Source organism: Marmota marmota, unplaced genomic scaffold (assembly GCF_001458135.2).
Source record: "Marmota marmota marmota unplaced genomic scaffold, marMar, whole genome shotgun sequence".
Lineage (NCBI taxonomy): Eukaryota > Metazoa > Chordata > Mammalia > Rodentia > Sciuridae > Marmota > Marmota marmota.
This window is the reverse complement of record NW_025999968.1, coordinates 246,672-269,116: the sequence shown is the minus strand read 5'-3', so window position 1 is coordinate 269,116 and position 22,445 is coordinate 246,672. Positions and strand designations below refer to the sequence as shown.

General features: G+C 38.1%; 1 protein-coding gene across 3 annotated transcripts in view; it reads right to left on the bottom strand.

Annotated features, from left to right (window-relative positions):
* Positions 1-22,445, bottom strand: part of Gsk3b (glycogen synthase kinase 3 beta) — a 170,626-nt gene that overhangs the window by 87,980 nt on the left and 60,201 nt on the right. For all 3 annotated transcript variants that reach the window (XM_015478461.2, XM_015478460.2, XM_048803256.1), the window contains exon 2: positions 15,756-15,949. In XM_015478461.2, the coding sequence (XP_015333947.1) occupies positions 15,756-15,949 (194 nt within the window). The remainder of the gene's footprint in view (positions 1-15,755; positions 15,950-22,445) is intronic.

Below are 22,445 nucleotides of genomic sequence, written 5' to 3'. Positions count from 1 at the left end.
ATTGGGTGGGTGGGGGGGGGGAACGAACCCTGGAAGCTTTTTGTTCAGTGGGTTATAGAGACTGATATTACATGTTTAGAGAATAAAACTTATAGGAGGTGCTGGTGTTGTGGTTCAGTGGTACAGCGCTCGCCTCGCACATGCGAGACCCTGGGTTCGATCCTCAGCACCATATACAAAAATAAACAAATGAAATAAAGGTGTTGTGTCCAACTACAACTAAAAAATAAATACAAAAAAAACTTATAGGAGACTTCATCAGTATTTTCAATGTGGAGTCTGATAAAAATCTGTAATAACTTTGGGCTTTTAAAGGCCTCATCACATCTACACTCAACGCATTCAATTCCTGTTTCTTTTAACTCAAAATAATTGATGTCAAAGAAATGGTAGCACTTTGCTCACCTCGTGATGCTACCACAAAATGCTCTGTTCCCTAAGATGCTCTAGAGCTTGGTATTAACACCTATGGGGTTGAGAGGAAAGGAGCTTTTGTCATCATTTTCCCAAAGGTTCTCTCTCATATTTCTCTGTAGAAACCCTGAATCGCCAAAGGCAGTTGAGTTGATACGTTCAAAGTTAGGATAAAATTCCAAACTAGCAAGAGTGTCCTTCCTATTGGAGGAAGAAATGGAGGCCTTCCCAGATACCTTGGTGCCTTCCAGGTGTTCTAACAAAATACCTTACACTGGGTAATTTATTAACAATAGAACTCAGCTTCCCACTCCTCTGGAGACTGGCAAGTCCAAGGTCAAAGCATCTTGTTGCTGTATCCTCACAGGATGGGAGGAGAAGAAAGGTTGAAGGGACCTTGCATACGCTGGAGAAGCAATCTTAAGGTAAACATCCCATCTCTGGGGTTGGAGACTCATGGCCCAAACCTCCTCAAGGCCCACCTCTCAATACTGTTACAGTGAAGTGTCACCAGGAATTTTGGAGAGACATACACAATCAAACCACAGCATCTGATAAACATGAACCCAAGTAGTCTATCTCCACTAGATGTGCCCTCTGTGAGGGGAGTCCTTCTGATTGAACTGAAGGACATTAGATTTGGAACTCAGATCTCTATGAAAACAGAAAGAACTTCGGTAAACAAAATTCATTACATATATAAAAGCTAGTGTTACTTTTGCTTTCTACTGTATATAATAGAATAATGCAGAAAAAAACATTTTTTTAATTCTATGGTACTGAACAAGTTATGTGTACACATGTAACATTGTGACATCAGTATCTGAATAAGTAGGGATGGAGAGGCACAGCAGCAGCATTCTCTATACTACTGAAGTTACCGTGCTATAGATTTGCATCAGGATGGTAATCCTTTCTCACATTAAATGGGAACCACAAAGAACTATCTACAGGACATAACCAAAAGGAGAGGTAAGGGACTTAATATTCTTCATTTAAAAAAAAAAAAAATCAACCAAATAGGAGAGGTAATTACATCATAATAATGACATTTCTGGAAGGGGGGAAAAAGGCCTTATTCCTAGGTATGCAATTATAGCCTATACATATCTTCTGGGGGAAATAATTTAATCCATAGTACTCTCTAGTCATATCTTTCTTAGAGTTTTTATCAGTGGGGGTTGAATTTTGTCATATGATTTTTCTATATCAATCCGTACAATCACTATGACTTCCTTGGCTTGCAAATAAAAAACTTCAGGCCCTGAAGACAGAACTTTAGGCCTTAAAGACCGGGTATATAAACTTGAACATTCAGAATGTAATAAAAAATAAATAAATAAAAGACCACGATCAGAATATACAGGAACTCTGGGACAACATCAAGAGAACAATCCTGAGTCTAGTTGGCATAAAAGAGAACAAAGAGATATAGGCTAAAAGCACTAAGAACATTTTCACTGAAATAATAAACAGAAAACTTTCCCCATATCAGACAGACATCCACATGGAGGAAGGATGTAGGCCCTCACACTGACAAGATTGCAACAGAATCTCTCTCCAAGACACATCATAATCAAAACGCCTAACCTAGAAAATAAGGAAAGAATAGTAAATATTCTGAAAGAAAAACATCAGATCACATTTAGAGGCAAGCTAGTAAGACTCACTTCACACTTCTGGAATGAGATAGTCCAAGCTCTAAAAAAAAATAATTGCTGGCTATGATGGCTATACCCAACAAAGCTTTCTTTCACATTCAGTACGGAAGTCAAAGCTTTCCATGACAAGATAAACTAAAAGAATTCATGACCAGCAAGCTAGCACTACAAAGAATATTCAAAGATAAACTAACTGCACATAGAAGAACAGAAAGCAAATCCCAAAGCTCTCAAATAGATGAAGAAGAATAAAAATATAATCAACTAAATGAGATTCAAGACAATATAATAATAAAAAATGGCAGGATACCATAATACATATCCATAATAACACTGAATATAAATGGTCTCACTTCCCCAGTTAAAAGACAGAGATTAGCAGAATGGATCAAAAAACAAGATCTAACTATATGCTGTTTCCAAGAGACTTATAGTTAAAGATACTCACCGGCTGAAGGTAAAAGAATAGAAAGAAATAGTTTATGCAAATGGAGTCCAAAAACAAACAGAAGTAGCTATTCTCATAGCTGACAAAGCAAATTTCAAGCAAAAATTTAACAGAATTAACAAAGGCCACTACATCCTGGTAAAGGGAACAACAGCAAATATATATCCCACAGATGTCAGTATACCCAATTACATTTTTAAAGCAAAATATTCCATGACATTAAATCTCAGACACCAATACAATAATACTGGGTGATTTCAACATACCCTTATCATTAATAGACAGGCCATCAAAACATAAAATCAAAGATACTTCCAACCTAAATAATATTATAAATCAAACTGACCTAAAAAACATCTACATTATATTTCACCCCAAACCAGCTGAATTTACCTTCTTCTCAGCAGCTCATAGAACCTTTTCAAAACTGACCACATTCTAGGTCAAAATGTAAGTCTTAGCAAATATTAAAAAAAAACAAAAAAAAAAAACTGATTTAGTACCATGCATCCTATCAGATCATAATGGAATAAAAATAGAAATAAACAGCAAGAAACATAATAGAAACTACATAAACACATGGAGATTGAACAATGCTCTTTTAAATAAAGACTGGATCATAGAAGAAATCAAGAAATTCTTAGAAACAAACAATGACAGAAATACAACATACGAAAATCTCTGGGACAGTATGAAAGCAATTCTAGGGGGAAAATTTATAACATTCAGTGCCTAAACTAAAAAAAAGTTTAAAGTGATTCCCCAAAACATAAAATAAGCTTATGCTCCACCTCGAGGCCTTAAAGAAGGAATAGCAAACTAATTCCAAAATCAGTATAAGACAGAAATAATAAAGATCAAAACCAAAATTAATGAAAGAGAATAAAAATTACAATACACAGGGATCAACACCAAAAAGGATTGGTTCTGTGAAAAGATAAATATGATTGATAAACCCTCAGCCCAAAATAAGCAAAAAAAAGGAAAACTCAAATCAACAAAATTAGAGATGAAAAAGGAGATGTCACCACAGAGATTTCTTTGGTCTAGATGATCATTAAGGAACTAATTTGAAAATCTGTACTCCAATAAATTGGAAAACCTTGATGTTTACAAAATTTCTAAACACATATGACTTACCCAAATTGAACCAAGAAGACAGAGAAAATCTTAACACACCAATAACAAGTAATGAAATCGAAACAGGAATTAAAATCTTTTCCCAAAAAAATGGACTAGATGGATTCTTAGTCAGGTTCTGCCAGACCTTTTAAGAAGTACTAAGTCTTTCTCAAATTATTTCACGAATGAGAAAGGCAGTATACACTCCCAAATTTATTCTATGAAGTCAGTGTAACCCTGATACCAAAACCAAAGGCATATCAAGGAAAGAAAACTACAGACCAATATCCCTGATGAACATAGGGATACATCCCTGATGTAAAGATCATTAATAGAAGGTTAATAAACTGCATTCAAAAAACACATAAAGGAGGATGATATGGGGTTGGGGTTAGGGTTGTGGCTCAGTGGCACAGTGCTTGCCTACCATGTGTGAGGCACTGGATTCAATTCTTGGCACCATATATAAATAAATAAAGATCCATTGATAGCTTAAAAAAAAGAGGATAATACACCATTACTAAACGGATTTCATCCAAAGGATTCAAGGTTGGTTCAACATATGCAAATCAACAAATGTAATTACTACTTCACAGAATTAAGGATAAGAATTATATGATCATCTGAATAGGCCTTTGATACACTTCAATACCCATTCATGTTAAAAACACCAGAGAAACTAAGGGTTAAAGAATCTTACTTCAATATTATAATGGCTATACATGACGATCCCAAAGAAAACAACGTAACTGAAAGCAATTCCTCTAAAATCAGGAACAAGGCAAGGATCTCTACTCTCTCACTACTTTTATTCAATATAATTCTCAAAACTCTAGCCAGAGCAATCAAGAAAGAGAAGGAAGAAAAAGGAATACAAATAGGAAAAGAAGAAGTCAAACTGTCCATTTGCTGATGACATGATCCTCTGATTAGAAAACCCAAACAACTCCACCAGAAGACTTCTAGAGTAGATAAGTGCGAAAAGCAGCAGTATACAAGGTCACTCATAAATCAGTAGCTTTCCTATACTCCAAAAGTGATTCAGCTGAACAATGAAAACAATGCCATTCACAATAACCTTTAAAAAAACAAAACCCTAGGACTGGGGTTGTAGCTCAGTGGCAGAGTGCTTGCCTTGCATATCTGAGGCACTGGGTTTGATTCTCAGCACCACATAAAAAATAAATAGAATAAAGGTATTGTGTCCATGTGCAACTAAAGAAATAAAAATTTAAAACACACACACACACACACACACATACACACACACAAAATCCTTGGAAATTAATCTAACCAAGGAGGTAAAATATTTCTACACTGAAAATTATAGAACACTAAAGAAAGAAACTGAAGAAGACCTTAGATGATAGAAAGACCTCTCATGCTCTTGGATAGGCAGAACTAATATTCTCAGAATGGCCATATTACCGAAAGTAATATGGAATGAAAGTAAAAATCAATAGCAATCCCCATCAAAATACCAATTACATGCCTCATAGAACTAGGAAAAATAGGGTCCTAAATACATTTGGAAGAATAAAAGACTTGGAATAGCATATGCAGAAAGTATCCATCAAAAATATTTAAAGGAGAGGAGGGGAAGGAAGATGGCGGCGAGGGGAGTGCATTACCCCCGTGTGCTGCTTCACTGTGTGGGAGTATGACAAGTCAGGACGGCTAAAGCATATCTTGTTAGCAATTTCCAGCAATAGTGGGGTGCTCCGGAACCTGGAGGAAGGATTTCCATCGCACGAGGATCGGCTACGGGGACTCAAATGCGAGAGGTTTGTCGCACGGTGGGTAACTGCTTATTCAGCAAATCGCCCCGCGGCTAGAGTCTGCAGCGCGCGCCGGGATAGAGACGCAGGGTTACAGCGCTGCAGTTTCTGCCAGCCGCGCAAGCACCGTACTCAGGGCTGAATTCTGGGTTCGAGACGGGGGAAGGAAGCGATCCATCTCGGTTCTCCACACCGGTCAGACCACAGAGGAGGCCAGCAGCCACCATGTTGGTAAACTGACGTCACCTTCCCTGTTTTCGACTGACCGCAGCTCATTCAGCCATAGATCAGGTAATTTCAGGCTGCAATTCGCCTGCGGCTTGCAGACAGATTGCTAGGGTTCAGCGCCTGGGTGCTTCTTAGAACCTGAGCTTATCGGAGCGAACACCGAGCGCGGGGCGGCCGAGTTCCGGCTCCCGGAACCGTCCCGCGGAGCCTGCGGAGGCTGCTTCTTGGACCCTGCTCCTATCAGAGCATACAACAAGCACTAAGCAGCCGAATTCCGGCTCCCGGAACTGAGCCCGCGGGGACTGCTTCTTGGAGCTTACACTTATAGGAGCTTACACCGAGCACGGAGCGGCCGAGTTCCGGCTCCCGGAACTTCCCTGGACCGGGGCTAGGAGCCCGCGGAAACTGCTTCTCGGTCCGGGTCCTGCTGAGGGCCGGTCAGGACTCACCCGTTGCTTTGGTTGCCCGGCAAGGGGAACGAAATGCTGCCATTCGCATAGGATACCAACATGGCAGAGATCTGATGTCAGCAGAAAGCGGCGGAGGAGAGAACTTCATCAATACCAGCGGTGACATAAGCAGTTGGTCTCCTGGTAGGGGGGGTGAGGCACAGTCACCCGAGTCTCCTCAATTTGTCGTTGAGCCAGAGGGGAGAAGCCGGGCCGCCGCCAGCGCCCGGAGCAGGCCCAGCGGCTCGCCAGCGTGGTGACCGCGTGACCCCAATTGGAGAGGGGGTGGAGCGGAGCCGCCACTCGCACCCGCAAGGTGGGCAGACCCGCGACCCAGTGGTACATGGGCGTGGTAGGAGGGGCAGGGCAGAGCCGCCGTTCGCGCGTGCAAGGTAAACAGACCTGTGACAGCCTGGCGGGTCAGGCCCAGTGGCCTGCCAGTGTGGTACACATGTCACCCCAACTGGAGTAGGGGCAGAGCAGATCCTTCTCCCACGCCCGGATCAGGCCCTGCCGGTGTGGTGGTCACGTGACCCCAATTGGAGTGGGGGCGGAGCGGAACCGCCACCCGTGCCCGCAGGGTGAGCAGACCAGTGATCAAACTGCAGATCAGACCCAGGGGTCCGCAGGCGTGGTAGGAGGGGCAGGGCAGATCCGCCGCCCGCGCCTCCAAGGTAGGCAGACCTACAACAGACCGGCGGATCAGGCCCAGGAGCCTGCCGGCGTGGTACAAACACCACCCTAATTGGAGTAGTGGCAGAGCAGAGTCGCCGCCCGTGCCAGGAACAGGCCCAGCGTCCTGCAGGCGGGGTAGTCACGACACCCCAATTGGAGTAGGGGCAGAGCAGAGCCTCCACCCGTGCCCGAAAGGTGGGCAGATCTGCGACCGACCAGCGGGACAGGCCCAGTGGCCTGCCGGTACGACAGACACGTCACCCCATTTGGAGTAGGGGCAGAGTAGAGCCGCCGCCCGCGTCTGCAGGGTAGGCAAACCTGCAACCGACTGGCGGATCAGGCCCGGTGGCCTGCCGGCGTGGTACACTCGTCACCCCAATTGGAGTAGGGGCAGAACAGAGCCGCCGCCAGCTCCCAGAACAGGCCCAGTGACCTGCCGGCGTGGTAGCCACGACACCCCAATTGGAATAAGGAGAGAGCAGAGCCGCCGCCCGCACCTGCAGGAAAGATACGCAAGCAGTATGAAAAGACAAGGAAAGAAAGGACCACAAGCAATGCAGGTCAACGCAACTTTAGAAGAGGTAACAGCTGCAGCAGATGGAATGTCAGATAAAGAATTCAGGATATACATGCTTCAGATGATCTGGAGTATCAAGGAAGACATTAAACAGCAAAATCAGACAATGAAAGATCACTTCGACAACGAATTACGCAAACAAATCCAGGAAGCAAAGGATCAACTATACAGGGAGATAGAGGTTATAAAAAACAAACAATCAGAAATCCTAGAAATGCAGGAAGCAATAAACCAACTTAAAAACTCAATGGAGAATACTACCAGCAGAGTAGAACACTTAGAAGATAGAACATCAGACAATGAAGACAAAGTATTTCAACTGGAAAAGAACATAGACAGCTCAGCAAGACTGTTAAGAAACCATGAGCAGAACATCCAAGAAATATGGGATAACATTAAGAGACCAAACTTAAGAGTCATTGGGATACAGGAAGGTACAGAGCTCCAAACCAAAGGAATGAGCAGTCTATTCAATGAAATAATACGAGAAAACTTCCCAGACTTGAAGAATGAGACAGAATCCCAAATCCTAGAAGCCTACAGGACGCCGAATGTGCAAAATCATAAGAGATCCACACCTAGACACATTATAATGAAGATGCCCAACATACAGAATAAGGAGAGAATTTTAAAAGCTACAAGAGAAAGGAAGCAGATTACATTTAGGGGTAAGCCAATCAGGATAACAGCTGATCTTTCAACACAGACTCTGAAAGCTAGAAGATCCTGGAATAACATATTTCAAACACTGAAAGAAAATGGGTTCCAACCAAGAATTGTGTATCCAGCGAAATTAAGCTTCAGGATGGAAGATGAAATTAAAACCTTCCACGATAAACAAAAGTTTAAAGAATTCGCAGCTAGAAAACCATCTCTTCAAAACATCCTCGCCAAAGCATTACAGGAAGAGGAAATGGAAAATAACAATGAAAACCAACAGTGGGAGGTAGGACAGTAAAGGGGGGGGAAATAATCAAAGAGGAAAACAAACCATGTTTAGTAACAGAAATAAACAAATATGGCTGGAAGAACAACCCATATCTCAATAATAACCCTAAATGTTAATGGCTTAAACTCACCAATTAAGAGACACAGGCTAGTAGAATGGATCACAAAACAAGACCCAACAATATGCTGCCTACAGGAGACGCATTTGATAGGAAAAGACATACATAGGCTGAAGGTGAAAGGTTGGGAAAAATCATATCACTCATATGGACTTCGGAAACAAGCAGGAGTGTCCATACTCATATCAAATAAAATAGATTTCAAGCCAAAGTTAATCAAAAGGGATAAAGAGGGACACTACATACTGCTTAAGGGAACCATACACCAACAAGACATAACAATCATAAATATTTATGCCCCAAACAATGGTGCAGCTATGTTCGTCAAACAAACTCTTCTCAAGTTCAAGAGTCTAATAGACCACCATACCATAATCATGGGAGACTTCAACACACCTCTCTCGCCACTGGACAGATCTTCCAAACAAAAGTTGAATAAGGAAACTATAGAACTCAATAACACTATTAATAACCTAGACCTAATTGACATATATAGAGTATACCACCCAACATCAAGCAGTTACACTTTTTTCTCAGCAGCACATGGATCCTTCTCAAAAATAGATCATATATTATGTCACAGGGCAACTCTTAGACAATATAAAGGAGTAGAGATAATACCATGCATCTTATCTGATCATAATGGAATGAAACTGAAAATCAACGATAAAAGAAGGAAGGAAAAAGCATACATCACTTGGAGAATGAACAATAGGTTACTGAATGATCAATGGGTTATAGAAGACATCAAGGAGGAAATTAAAAAATTCTTAGAGATAAATGAAAACACAGACACAACATATCGGAATCTATGGGACACATTGAAAGCAGTTCTAAGAGGAAAATTCATTGCTTGGAGTTCATTCCTTAAAAAAAGAAAAAACCAACAAATAAATGATCTCATACTTCATCTCAAAATCCTTGAAAAAGAAGAGCAAAACAACAGCAAAAGAAGTAGAAGGCAAGAAATAATTAAAATCAGAGCTGAAATTAATGAAATCGAAACAAAAGAAACAATTGAAAAAATTGACAAAACTAAAAGTTGGTTCTTTGAAAAAATAAACAAAATCGACAGACCCTTAGCGATGCTAGCGAAGAGAAGAAGAGAGAGAACTCAAATTACTAGCATACGGGATGAAAAAGGCAATATCACAACAGACACTTCAGAAATACAGAAGATAATCAAAAACTATTTTGAATCCTTATACTCCAATAAATTAGAAGATAGTGAAGGCATAGATAAATTTCTTAAGTCATATGATCTGCCCAGATTGAGTCAGGAGGATATAGACAACCTAAACAGACCAATATCAATTGAGGAAATAGAAGAAACCATCAAAAGACTACCAACTAAGAAAAGCCCAGGACCGGATGGGTATACAGCAGAGTTTTACAAAACCTTTAAAGAGGAACTAATACCAATACTTTTCAAGCTACTTCAGGAAATAGAAAAAGAGGGAGAACTTCCAAATTCATTCTACGAGGCCAACATCACCCTGATACCTAAACCAGACAAAGACACTTCAAAGAAAGAAAACTACAGACCAATATCTCTAATGAACCTAGATGCAAAAATCCTCAATAAAATTCTGGCGAATCGGATACAAAAACATATCAAAAAAATTGTACACCATGATCAAGTAGGATTCATCCCTGGGATGCAAGGCTGGTTCAATATACGGAAATCAATAAATGTTATTCACCACATCAATAGACTTAAAAATAAGAACCATATGATCATCTCGATAGATGCGGAAAAAGCATTCGACAAAGTACAGCATCCCTTTATGTTCAAAACTCTAGAAAAACTAGGGATAACAGGAACATACCTCAATATTGTAAAAGCAATCTATGCTAAGCCTCAGGCTAGCATCATTCTGAATGGAGAAAAACTGAAGGCATTCCCTCTAAAATCTGGAACAAGACAGGGATGCCCTCTCTCTCCACTTCTGTTCAACATAGTTCTCGAAACACTGGCCAGAGCAATTAGACAGACGAAAGAAATTAAAGGCATCAAAATAGGAAAAGAAGAACTTAAATTATCACTATTTGCAGATGATATGATTCTATACCTAGCAGACCCAAAAGGCTCTACAAAGAAACTATTAGAGCTAATAAATGAATTCAGCAAAGTGGCAGGATATAAAATCAACACGCATAAATCAAAGGCATTCCTGTATATCAGCGACAAATCCTCTGAAATGGAAATGAGGACAACCACTCCATTCACAATATCTTCAAAAAAAATAAAATACTTGGGAATCAACCTAACAAAAGAGGTGAAAGACTTATACAATGAAAACTACAGAACCCTAAAGAGAGAAATAGAAGAAGATCTTAGAAGATGGAAAAATATACCCTGTTCATGGATAGGCAGAACTAACATCATCAAAATGGCGATATTACCAAAAGTTCTCTATAGGTTTAATGCAATGCCAATCAAAATCCCAACGGCATTTCTTGTAGAAATAGAGAAAGCAATCATGAAATTCATATGGAAAAATAAAAGACCCAGAATAGCAAAAACAATGCTAAGCAGGAAGTGTGAATCAGGCGGTATAGCGATACCAGACTTCAAACTATACTACAGAGCAATAGTAACAAAAACAGCATGGTACTGGTACCAAAACAGGCGGGTGGACCAATGGTACAGAATAGAGGACACAGAAACCAATCCACAAAACTACAACTATCTTATATTTGATAAAGGGGCTAAAAGCATGCAATGGAGGAAGGATAGCATCTTCAACAAATGGTGCTGGGAAAACTGGAAATCCATATGCAACAAAATGAAACTGAATCCCTTTCTCTCGCCATGCACAAAAGTTAATTCAAAATGGATCAAGGAGCTTGATATCAAATCAGAGACACGCCGTCTGATAGAAGAAAAAGTTGGCTACGATCTACATACTGTGGGGTCGGGCTCCAAATTCCTCAATAGGACACCCATAGCACAAAAGTTAATAACTAGAATCAACAAATGGGACTTACTCAAACTAAAAAGTTTTTTCTCAGCAAAAGAAACAATAAGAGAGGTAAATAGGGAGCCTACACCCTGGGAACAAATCTTTACTCCTCACACTTCAGATAGAGCCCTAATATCCAGAGTATACAAAGAACTCAAAAAATTAGACAATAAGAGAACAAACAACCCAATCAACAAATGGGCCAAGGACCTGAACAGACACTTCTCAGAGGAGGACATACAGTCAATCAACAAGTACATGAAAAAATGCTCACCATCTCTAGCTGTCAGAGAAATGCAAATCAAAACCACCCTAAGATACCATCTCACTCCAGTAAGATTGGCAGCCATTATGAAGTCAAACAACAACAAGTGCTGGCGAGGATGTGGGGAAAAGGGTACACTTGTACATTGCTGGTGGGACTGCAAATTGGTGCAGCCAATTTGGAAAGCAGTATGGAGATTTCTTGGAAAGCTGGGAATGGAGCCACCATTTGACCCAGCTATTCCCCTTCTTGGTCTATTCCCTAAAGACCTAAAAAGAGCATGCTACAGGGACACTGCTACATCGATGTTCATAGCAGCACAATTCACAATAGCAAGACTGTGGAACCAACCTAGATGCCCTTCAATAGACGAATGGATAAAAAAAATGTGGCATTTATACACAATGGAGTATTACTCTGCATTAAAAAATGACAAAATCATAGAATTTACAGGGAAATGGATGGCATTAGAGCAGATTATGCTAAGTGAAGCTAGCCAATCCCTAAAAAACAAATGCCAAATGTCTTCTTTGATATAAGGAGAGTAACTAAGAACAGAGTAGGGACGAAGAGCAGGAGAAGAAGATTAACATTTAACAGGGATGAGAGGTGGGAGGGAAAGGGAGAGAGAAGGGAAATTGCATGGTAATGGAAGGAGACCCTCAGGGTTATACAGTGGAGGGGGTAGAGAGAGAGGAGGGGAGGGGAGGGGAGAGGTGGGGAGGGGGGAGGGTGGAGGATGGGAAAGGCAGCGGAGCACAACAGACACTAGTATGGCAATTTGTAAATCAATGGATGTGTAACTGATGTGATTCTGCAATCTGTGTATGGGGTGAAGGTGGGAGTTCATAACCCACTTGAATCAAAGTGTGGAATATGATATGTCAAGAAATTTGTAATGTTTTGAACAACCCACAATAAAAAAAAAAAATATTTAAAGGAGCACAAGAAAGATCAGTAGAGGAGAGAATGGAGGAGGAGAGGGAAAGACAAAGTTAATAGGGATTGAAATCAAATTCCTTGCATGTATGATTTTTGTCAAAATGAATCCAACCACTATGTATAACTAGAATGCTTTCATAAAAGACAAGAATTGTATTCTAATAAAGCACACATATACATTTTTTGATATGAGGAAAAAAATCCAATAGCTAAAGAATAAGGTAACCATTAGAGGACAAGATAAAGCCAATATCTATCTTTATTTATGGAGAGGTAGGGAGGTGTGGTTTAATATTATCAAAGAAACAGGAATGCTGTGTGGGAATCTGATGCTCTGATACAGAATAGTTTAATGCTGTGTGTGAGAGAGAAGGGGGAAGAAATTTAATTCAGTGATAAAATGTAGTAAGGCTCTGGAATCAGACTATATGGAAACACTGTCATGAAAACATGAATTTAGGTTTCTTTTTTTAATATATATATATATATATATATATATATATATTTTTTTAGAAGTAGTTGGACACAATACCTTTATTTTATTTATTTATTTTTATGTGGTGCTGAGGATTGAACTCAGAGCCTCACACGTGCTAGACGAGCGCTGTACCGCTGAGCCACAATCCCCGCTGTGTATTTAGGTTTCTTTACCCAAATAATAACAGTACAAACTCACAGTACTAATGATAAGTTTTAAGTAAAACTACTTATGGAAAACAAAAAATATATAATAAAAATTTGCAGGTATTTACTACCATCATTAATACTATTCCAAAAAAATAATCTGAATGTGTGGGAATCCAGGAGACAAACCTAATAAATATGGAAACACTGTCATGAAAACATGGAAGTTCTTCATTTGTGGAGGATAAGAGCTAAAAGAATTTACAATAACAAGATCCACTTGGCTGGATAGAATTATCTGGAAAATTTTATAGAATAATAATCTGACCTGTGTCTTTATATATGCACAGCTTTTAGATAGGAGAATGAGAATGACAGTAATGAAGCTGCCATGGTTTGGTGAAGTATGGTGGGAGGCACTTGTGGTTCCAGCTACTCAGAAGGCTGAAGAAGGAGAATCTGCAAAGAGAACCTGGGCAACAAAGTGAGACCCTAAAAAAGAAAGAAAAACAATGGAAAGGAAGCAGGGAGGAAGAAAGAGTAGTGAAGGAAGAAGGGAGGGAGGGAAAGGAAGAGGGAATAGAGAAAGGAAAAGGGAAAGAAAGGAGGGAGAGAAAAAAGAAAAAGAAAAGAAAGGAAGCTGCCATCGTTTGATCATGGTTTAACTGTAAACCCCTGGATTCATGTGCTGGGAGCTCAGTCTTCAGTATGATGGTGTTGGGAGGAGTAGGGGAGAAGTAAGGCATAGTGGGAATTAATTAGGTTCACCCTTTGAAAGGAACTGATTAAATTCTGTGGGATCCTGGCTAGTTCTAGTTAGAGGGTTTTTATAAAAGAAAAGATCTAACTCCCGAGTTGCTCTCTGGCTTCCTATGTCACCATGTGACCTCTCTTTATTATACATACTCTGGAAATGATGTCATCTAGCACAAAGTGATGCAGCCAAGGGGACCTTCACCAAAGCCACCACCATGCTGTTCAGATTTTTTCAATCTCCATAATGGTGAACTAAATAAATCTATTTCTGTCTTAGTTCCTCAATCTCAGGGCTTTTATTTAGCAGTGGAAAACAAACTAATACAGAAGCTGAATGAAAGCTGAGAAGCCAGAAAGACCAACACATTTCAGGATAGTGATATCAAAGTATGGAAATCTGAGTATCATAAGGAAAGGCAAGACTATGTTTTGTCTTCTGAGTGTACAAATGAAATAGGTAAGTTTTATTTTTTAGACTGTTAAGAACCAATGAAGGAGGCATAACATGACCAAGCAGAATATCAGGAGTATTCTAGTTTTGGTATGTAGAAAGATTAGAAGGGAAAATACCAGAATAGAATCTTACTAGTCATTAAGACAAATAATGAAAGACTGGCTAGAATAGTACTGATGGAGAAAAAAATGAAGAAGAAGAAATATATTGACAAGAGAATGGGAACGGGGGTAGGAAAATTGACCAAGTCTGACAATGACTGGGTATTAGTAGGAAAGTAAATGACAGGTGAGTGATGAAACCATTAGAAGGAAAGAGCAAATCCAAAGGTCTGGAAACCAAGATGAAGGCTTTCTACTAGGTCATAAAAGCTGTCAGTCAGAGTTAGATTGCCAATTTGAAATAATAGTAAAACATTCTAACAGCCAGTTAGCAACAGAGACTAGTGCTTGGGAGAAGTGAGAACTGGAAACAAAAAAACTTTAGAATTATCAAAAAGCAAAACAAAACTCATTAGAATGTTCTAGACATTCCAGAACAAATAGACACTAGACTGTACTATTTCAGAACAGTGGTCACTTCTTATTTATTTTTATGACCCTTAATGATTAGCACAGTTCTGAATACATGGGAAGCTCTTAGTAAAATATTGCAAAGTGGGAAGAACAGAGAAAAGAAAAAGGCTGCACAGCTCATTAATGGCAGAATCTTATTTGGAGCTCAGGTCTCCTGATCCTTTCCACTATACCACAACACAGAAATGACTTACAAGCTTCCATGTACAGGATTTGATTTAAGAAACAAAAATAAAGGACAAGAACTGAACTTTGGGGATTTCTGGTTTATAGGGTCAGAAGGAAAAAGAAACGAAAAGACAGCAAAGACAGACAAGAGTTATTGGGGAAATGTAATGGTGTTTCACCATAGATTAAAGGATATTTTTCCTTTAATATAAGGAAAGGAATGCACAGTCAGCTGTATCAAATGCACATATGCCACAGCCAGTGTTTCTCTGATGCTTTAAACCAATGAAGCACAATGCAGGGAAAGGTCACTTTTTTGAAGTTCAAAGTGACCTTTGAACTAAGCAATTTCCCTTTCACAGGATTTTCTATATATAATGTTCTTCATAGCAGTGGTTACAAAAGTATTAATCTTCAATAAAGTTTATTTCTATTAAAATACATAACTAGAAATAAGTTACTATATTCGTTGAGTTGAACAAAAATTAACAGAACAAATGAAATTTGAAGCAAAAGGTACATCTAACCAATAATCATATAATGTATTAAGACAGCAACAAAGTATATGAAATATCAGAGGTATTACCTTAAATCTCTTGTCCTGCAATACTTTTTTGATGGCAACCAGTTCTCCTGAATCACAAAGTTTGGCTTGATATACCACACCAAATGACCCATTTCCGATCACTTTAGTGTCTGTATAGCTGACTTCTTGTGGCCTGTCTGGACCCTGCCCGGGAGTTGCCACCACTGTGGTCACCTTGCTGCCATCCTTGTCTCCTAAAGGAAGAAAGGGATTTTAAAAAAAATGAGAACTGTACAGAATTATACTGAAAAAACTGCCCAAATACACAAAGTAAACTATATTCTTTACTACAAATTATTTTTAAATGTTCACCTTAGTTTATCACATAAAATTATTTTTTTCAATTATAAGCAATATTTTTCATTCAGTCACTCTATAGACCAGGCTCCATGCTAAGTTTATACACATGACATCTTTTACTGAAAACAAAAATTATGAAGTAGATATACTTCATATATCTAAGTAATGGAAAGAATGTTAAAGATGCCCAGGGTCAAATAGCAAATGGTAGGCTCACAGGGGTCTCCTTATTTTACTTGAAAATATGTGCAACTGAAAGTGCCTACGCTATATTCAGACTACTCTCCCTTTAGGAAGGTAAGGTTTTCAATTTTTGTTTCTCTGTATTTGTTGTTTTAAAAATTAATATAATACTTCTCAGAATATGGTCAGATGGGAAAAAGAATGTTAACTGGGTGCTAATGGATATAAAGCCTAAAAGCAAAATCAAACAGGTTCTAAACTGAGCCCCATTTATAACCGTTCACTGGCTCTAGCTCTGTTTACTATCTTCTTACCTTGTTTGCCTTCCTTCATACCTAGCAGTAATCCAAAGGCTCTCTTCATGTTTAAGAGCCACCTCCTACTTGACTAGGTATAGTTCATATCATCTTGTTCTCTGAATTCTTCAACTGTTCCGAACTGTACTACAGTACCTAGCATTTAAAGAGCTTTAAGTTGTTCATTTCGTGATTTCAGAATACATACCAGTTCTAGTTCTAGGGACTAGAATTATCTTAAAATAGCAATATGTCTCCTGCTTCTTCTCTCTTCTCTGTAAAATCTAAACTCAGTTCTCAGTACAATATAAATCCTTTAGACCTAGTGACTGAACTGCATTTTTTTTCTGTCACTCTTCCATTATATCAATTTTATTTTCAAAATGATAACTGAATAATGTACACTAACCTAATGAAAGAAAAAGTAATATAATACTTATAAAGCACTTTCCCTACCAAAACCAAATTACTGGTTAAATGAAGATACAAAATGTTGTGGCACACTATAATCAGTATTGATATCCATTTAAATTTAAGGAAGTGTTTATCTAAACAAAAGCAATTAATGGGGCTGTGGATGTGGCTCAAGTGGTAGTGCGCTCGCCTGGCATGCATGCGGCCCGGGTTCGATCCTCAGCACCACATACAAACAAAGATGTTGTGTCCGCCGAGAACTAAAATAAATAAATATTTAAAAAAAAAAATTAAGCAATGTGAGATCAATTTTTTCTTGCTTAAAGATGCTTCATTTCAGACACAAAAGCAATGCGTGAAAGTAATGAGTGACTTCTACATTAGATAACCAAGTGATTTATAGGTAGTTTATATTATAACATGGTCAGCTGTCTTGGGCATTTTTGTCTTTAGTTCCTAAGTAAAACACCCCAAAAGGTATGATTTAATTAGCACAAATCTAATACCACTTGTGGAAGTGACTCAAATCTTGTCAGCACCACTTTTATTTACAACACTATTACGTGTGTTTTGAATGCATACAAATCACGGTGCAAGTACAAACATAGCAGTTCTCAAAGTTTTCAAATTCTCCCTTCAAGTCTGAATCCTAGAAACCTTTGCTAAAAACCTAGTTTAATCTAACTGAGCTCTAAATTATCATTTTCTATCCCCCCAAACTTTCCTTTATTCATCTTAATTACAACTTTGCAGGTTAGCTATAAATCCTACTAAAAGTCATTTTCTTCCTCATTTAAAAAATAAACCTTTCTCTTCCTGTACTTTTAGCATTTCTGAAGACAAACTCAGTCTTTTGATCTTGAATACAAAATGAAGACATCCAGAAAGATTAGATCCAAAAATTTTAAAATCCAAAATATTAAAAGTAGACTGGAAAAATAAAATGTTTTACCTACACTGAACTCAAAGAGGTTATTCAGGCTTCTTAATTTTACATTTATTTATTTGGGGGGATATATCCGAGATTGAACCCAGGAGCATTAATCACTGAGCCACATCCCCAGCCCATTTTTTAAATATTTTATTTAGAAATAGGGTCTCACTGATTTCTAAGTGCCTCGCTAAATTGCTGAGGTTGGCTTTGAACTCACCATCTCCTGCGTCAGCTATCCAAATTTCTGGGATTACAGATGTGCACCACCACAACCAGAAGGCTTCTTAACTTTAAACTGAGCCCTGATGTTGACAAGAACCAGTCCTTTCACTCTCTTATACATCTAGATAGTTAGTACTTACTATCTTAGTAGGAATTAAAATATTTACTGGGTTTTCTCTCAAATGATTAGAGAAAACTATAGAGAACACTTATAGGATATACCTTACTAATATTAAGTGTCTCGCAGTACTAATGGTAAGGTTTTAGTAAAACTACTTTAGTAAAACAACAAATCTATATAATGATTTGTAAATATTAACTACTATCATTAACTACTATTCAAAAAAAACCTGAATGTGTGGGTATCCAGGAGACGAGCATAATGAATATAGAGACAATGTCATAAAAACATGGAATTACTTAGTTTGTGGACAAAAAGAGCTAAAAGAATTTAGAATAACAGGATATACTTGGCTGGACATAATTATCTGGAAAATTTTATAGAATAATAACCCTACCTGTATCCTTAATACATGCACATCATTTACATAGGAGAATGAGAATGACAGTAATGAAGCTGCTCTAATTAAGGGAGGGTAGTTTAAAAAAAAAAATGGCCTNAGAATGAACAAATCGAAAGAACGATCCATGCAAAGAAAAAATACATTTTTGGGGGCTGGGGGGGGGGCAGGGATTGAATCCAGGGGCATTCAACCACTGAGTCACATCCTCAGCCCTATTTTGTATTTTATTTAGAGACAGGGTTTCACTGAGTTGCTCAGCACCTAGCATCTGCTGAAGCTGGCTTTTGAACTCATGACCCTCCTGTCTCAGCCTCCTGAGCTGCTGAGATTATAGGCATGCACCACCATGCAGGCTTAAATACATTCTTAAATTCCAATTGTCCCAAAGAAGGAAAAAAGCAGCAATGATTTCATACAATCTGACACTTCCCTGTTTCATCCAAGTTAAATGCACAGCACCAAAAAAGAGTTGACAACTTTGAAGTAATATCTCACACGTCTAACAAAACAAATCATTATCTTAATTAAGGTAAAAGATTTTAAGACTAGCCACTATACTCCACAATTTTAATGGAAAAGAAAAACTGTCCACAATACAACAAAAAATTATGCTTTTCTTCTCTATGATGATATTTCAGTAAAGAAGACAGGAACCACAGCTTTGTATTTGCTCCAGTAAGAAAACTGATACAATATAAGCATTTGTAATGGCTTTTCCCACTTGAGCCTTCCTATTGTACTTATAAAAACACCTTTACATATCAGAGTTTGAGAACAGCCATAAAAGATAAACATCACAACCCTGGAATTTAATATCTCTTCATTCCAACTTTTACTAAGCCCGGGAAGGTATATCCAATCATCATGATTTCAAACACCAAAAAGTACAAATAAAATAATTCTTCTAAAATATTAAAAGTAGACTGGAAAAATAAAATGTTTTACCTACACTGAACTCAAAGAGGTTATTCAGGCTTCTTAATTTTACATTTATTTATTTGGGGGGATATATCCGAGATTGAACCCAGGAGCATTAATCACTGAGCCACATCCCCAGCCCATTTTTTAAATATTTTATTTAGAAATAGGGTCTCACTGATTTCTAAGTGCCTCGCTAAATTGCTGAGGTTGGCTTTGAACTCACCATCTCCTGCGTCAGCTATCCAAATTTCTGGGATTACAGATGTGCACCACCACAACCAGAAGGCTTCTTAACTTTAAACTGAGCCCTGATGTTGACAAGAACCAGTCCTTTCACTCTCTTATACATCTAGATAGTTAGTACTTACTATCTTAGTAGGAATTAAAATATTTACTGGGTTTTCTCTCAAATGATTAGAGAAAACTATAGAGAACACTTATAGGATATACCTTACTAATATTAAGTGTCTCGCAGTACTAATGGTAAGGTTTTAGTAAAACTACTTTAGTAAAACAACAAATCTATATAATGATTTGTAAATATTAACTACTATCATTAACTACTATTCAAAAAAAACCTGAATGTGTGGGTATCCAGGAGACGAGCATAATGAATATAGAGACAATGTCATAAAAACATGGAATTACTTAGTTTGTGGACAAAAAGAGCTAAAAGAATTTAGAATAACAGGATATACTTGGCTGGACATAATTATCTGGAAAATTTTATAGAATAATAACCCTACCTGTATCCTTAATACATGCACATCATTTACATAGGAGAATGAGAATGACAGTAATGAAGCTGCTCTAATTAAGGGAGGGTAGTTTAAAAAAAAAAATGGCCTTCAAAAAATGCCACTGTCTTTCAGATACAATAGCAGAGCAGTGAGTTGGCTCCAGGCCCTCTGGTCAGAGGACTCCTGGGATACTCAATTACAATTAGAATCCCTGCTTCTGATATAAATTTCCTGTTTGAATTCTAACACAGAATTATAGCCTCTGCTTTTCATCAAAATAGAGAATCTTAAAGATATAAACCACAATGGAACTCCTCATGAACAATGGAAAGATGGTGTGCAATAAAACAACCTTTTAAAGGACAGAATATCTGGAATACAAGTTTTACAAAAGCCTTAGCAAGTTTAGGCTTATTCCAAAATGATCTGTGCAGCCTAGTTACCAATCTCTTAAACATAGGATTGTACCTGTGAAATATCTCCTGGTTTTTTTTTTTAAGTCTTTTGAAGTCACTCTTCAGATCAATCCACCTTATAATAAACAAATGTAAACATTGTGACATGGATCACAAACATGTGGAGTGAACATCCAAAAATCAAAAGGCCATTTCAAGGATATGTGAGTATTTAGAATGGGGTCTAGCACTGACATTCTAAATTTTATATAAATGATAAATCTCAAAGTTGAATGTAACCTTGCTCTTTTAACAAAACTCTTAATCTGGTGTTTCTTTTCTTACAGAGGCTATCTCTCAAGATTCAGAGCTGAGAAAAAGCAACAACTGCAGCGCGCTAACCAAAAGACATTCAGGGAATATTAATAAGCCATACTACTGAAACAAATTGAGCAAAGTCATGACGTGGCCCAAGACCTACTCCAGTGACTGTGTTATAGGGATCTGAGTCTGCAATGACAACCTCTATAAAATCTTCCTTTACCTCAAAAATCTCTTGTGCACAAAACACAGAGTTAAAAGAAAAAAAAAATATATATATGGAAAAACTTAACCAAGAAGGTGAAAGGCCTACAGTGAAAACTGTAGAACACTGAAGAAAGAAATAGAAGAAGACCTCCCATGCTGTTGGGCATGCAGAATTAGTATTATCAAACACAATTTGTAAGTTCAATGCAATCCCCATCAAGATACTAATGATATTTCTTACATAACTAGAAAAACCAGTCCTAAAATTCACATGGAAAAATAAAAGAGCCAAAACAATACTGAGCAATAAGAGTGCTGATGGCAACACAACACCTGATCTCAAATTATGCTACAGAGCTAGAGTAACAAAACTAGCATAAAAACAGATATCAAGATCAAAAGAAAAGAGTAAGTTACAGAGACAAAATCCATATAGATATAGTCACCTGATTTGACAAAGGTACCAAAAATTAATATTGGAGAACAGATAGCCTCTTTAACAAATGGTACAGGAAAAACTGGATCTCCATATGTAGAAGAATGAAATTAGATTCCTCTTTCACCTTGCACAAAATCAACTCAAAAGTGGATAAAAGACTTAGGAATTAGGGTAGAAACACTGCCACTGCTAGAAGAAAACATAGGGCCAACACTATATCATATAAGTGCAGGCACTGACTTACTTAATAAGAATCCTACAGCTCAAGAAATAAAACAATGAATCAATAAGAGGGTTAGCTTCAAATCAAAAAACTTCTTCTGTACAGCAAAGGTATGAAAGCACAGAGAGGAAGCCTGCAGAATGGAAGAAAATTTTTGCCAGATACTCTTCCAGCAGGAGATTGATACCCAGAATATATATAAAAAAATCTTCGGGTGGTTTTGATTTGCATTTCTCTGACAGCTAGAGATGGTGAGCATTTTTTCATGTACTTGTTGATTGACTGTATGTCCTCCTCTGAGAAGTGTCTGTTCAGGTCCTTGGCCCATTTGTTGATTGGGTTGTTTGTTCTCTTATTGTCTAATTTTTTGAGTTCTTTGTATACTCTGGATATTAGGGCTCTATCTGAAGTGTGAGGAGTAAAGATTTGTTCCCAGGGTGTAGGCTCCCTATTTACCTCTCTTATTGTTTCTTTTGCTGAGAAAAAACTTTTTAGTTTGAGTAAGTCCCATTTGTTGATTCTAGTTATTAACTTTTGTGCTATGGGTGTCCTATTGAGGAATTTGGAGCCC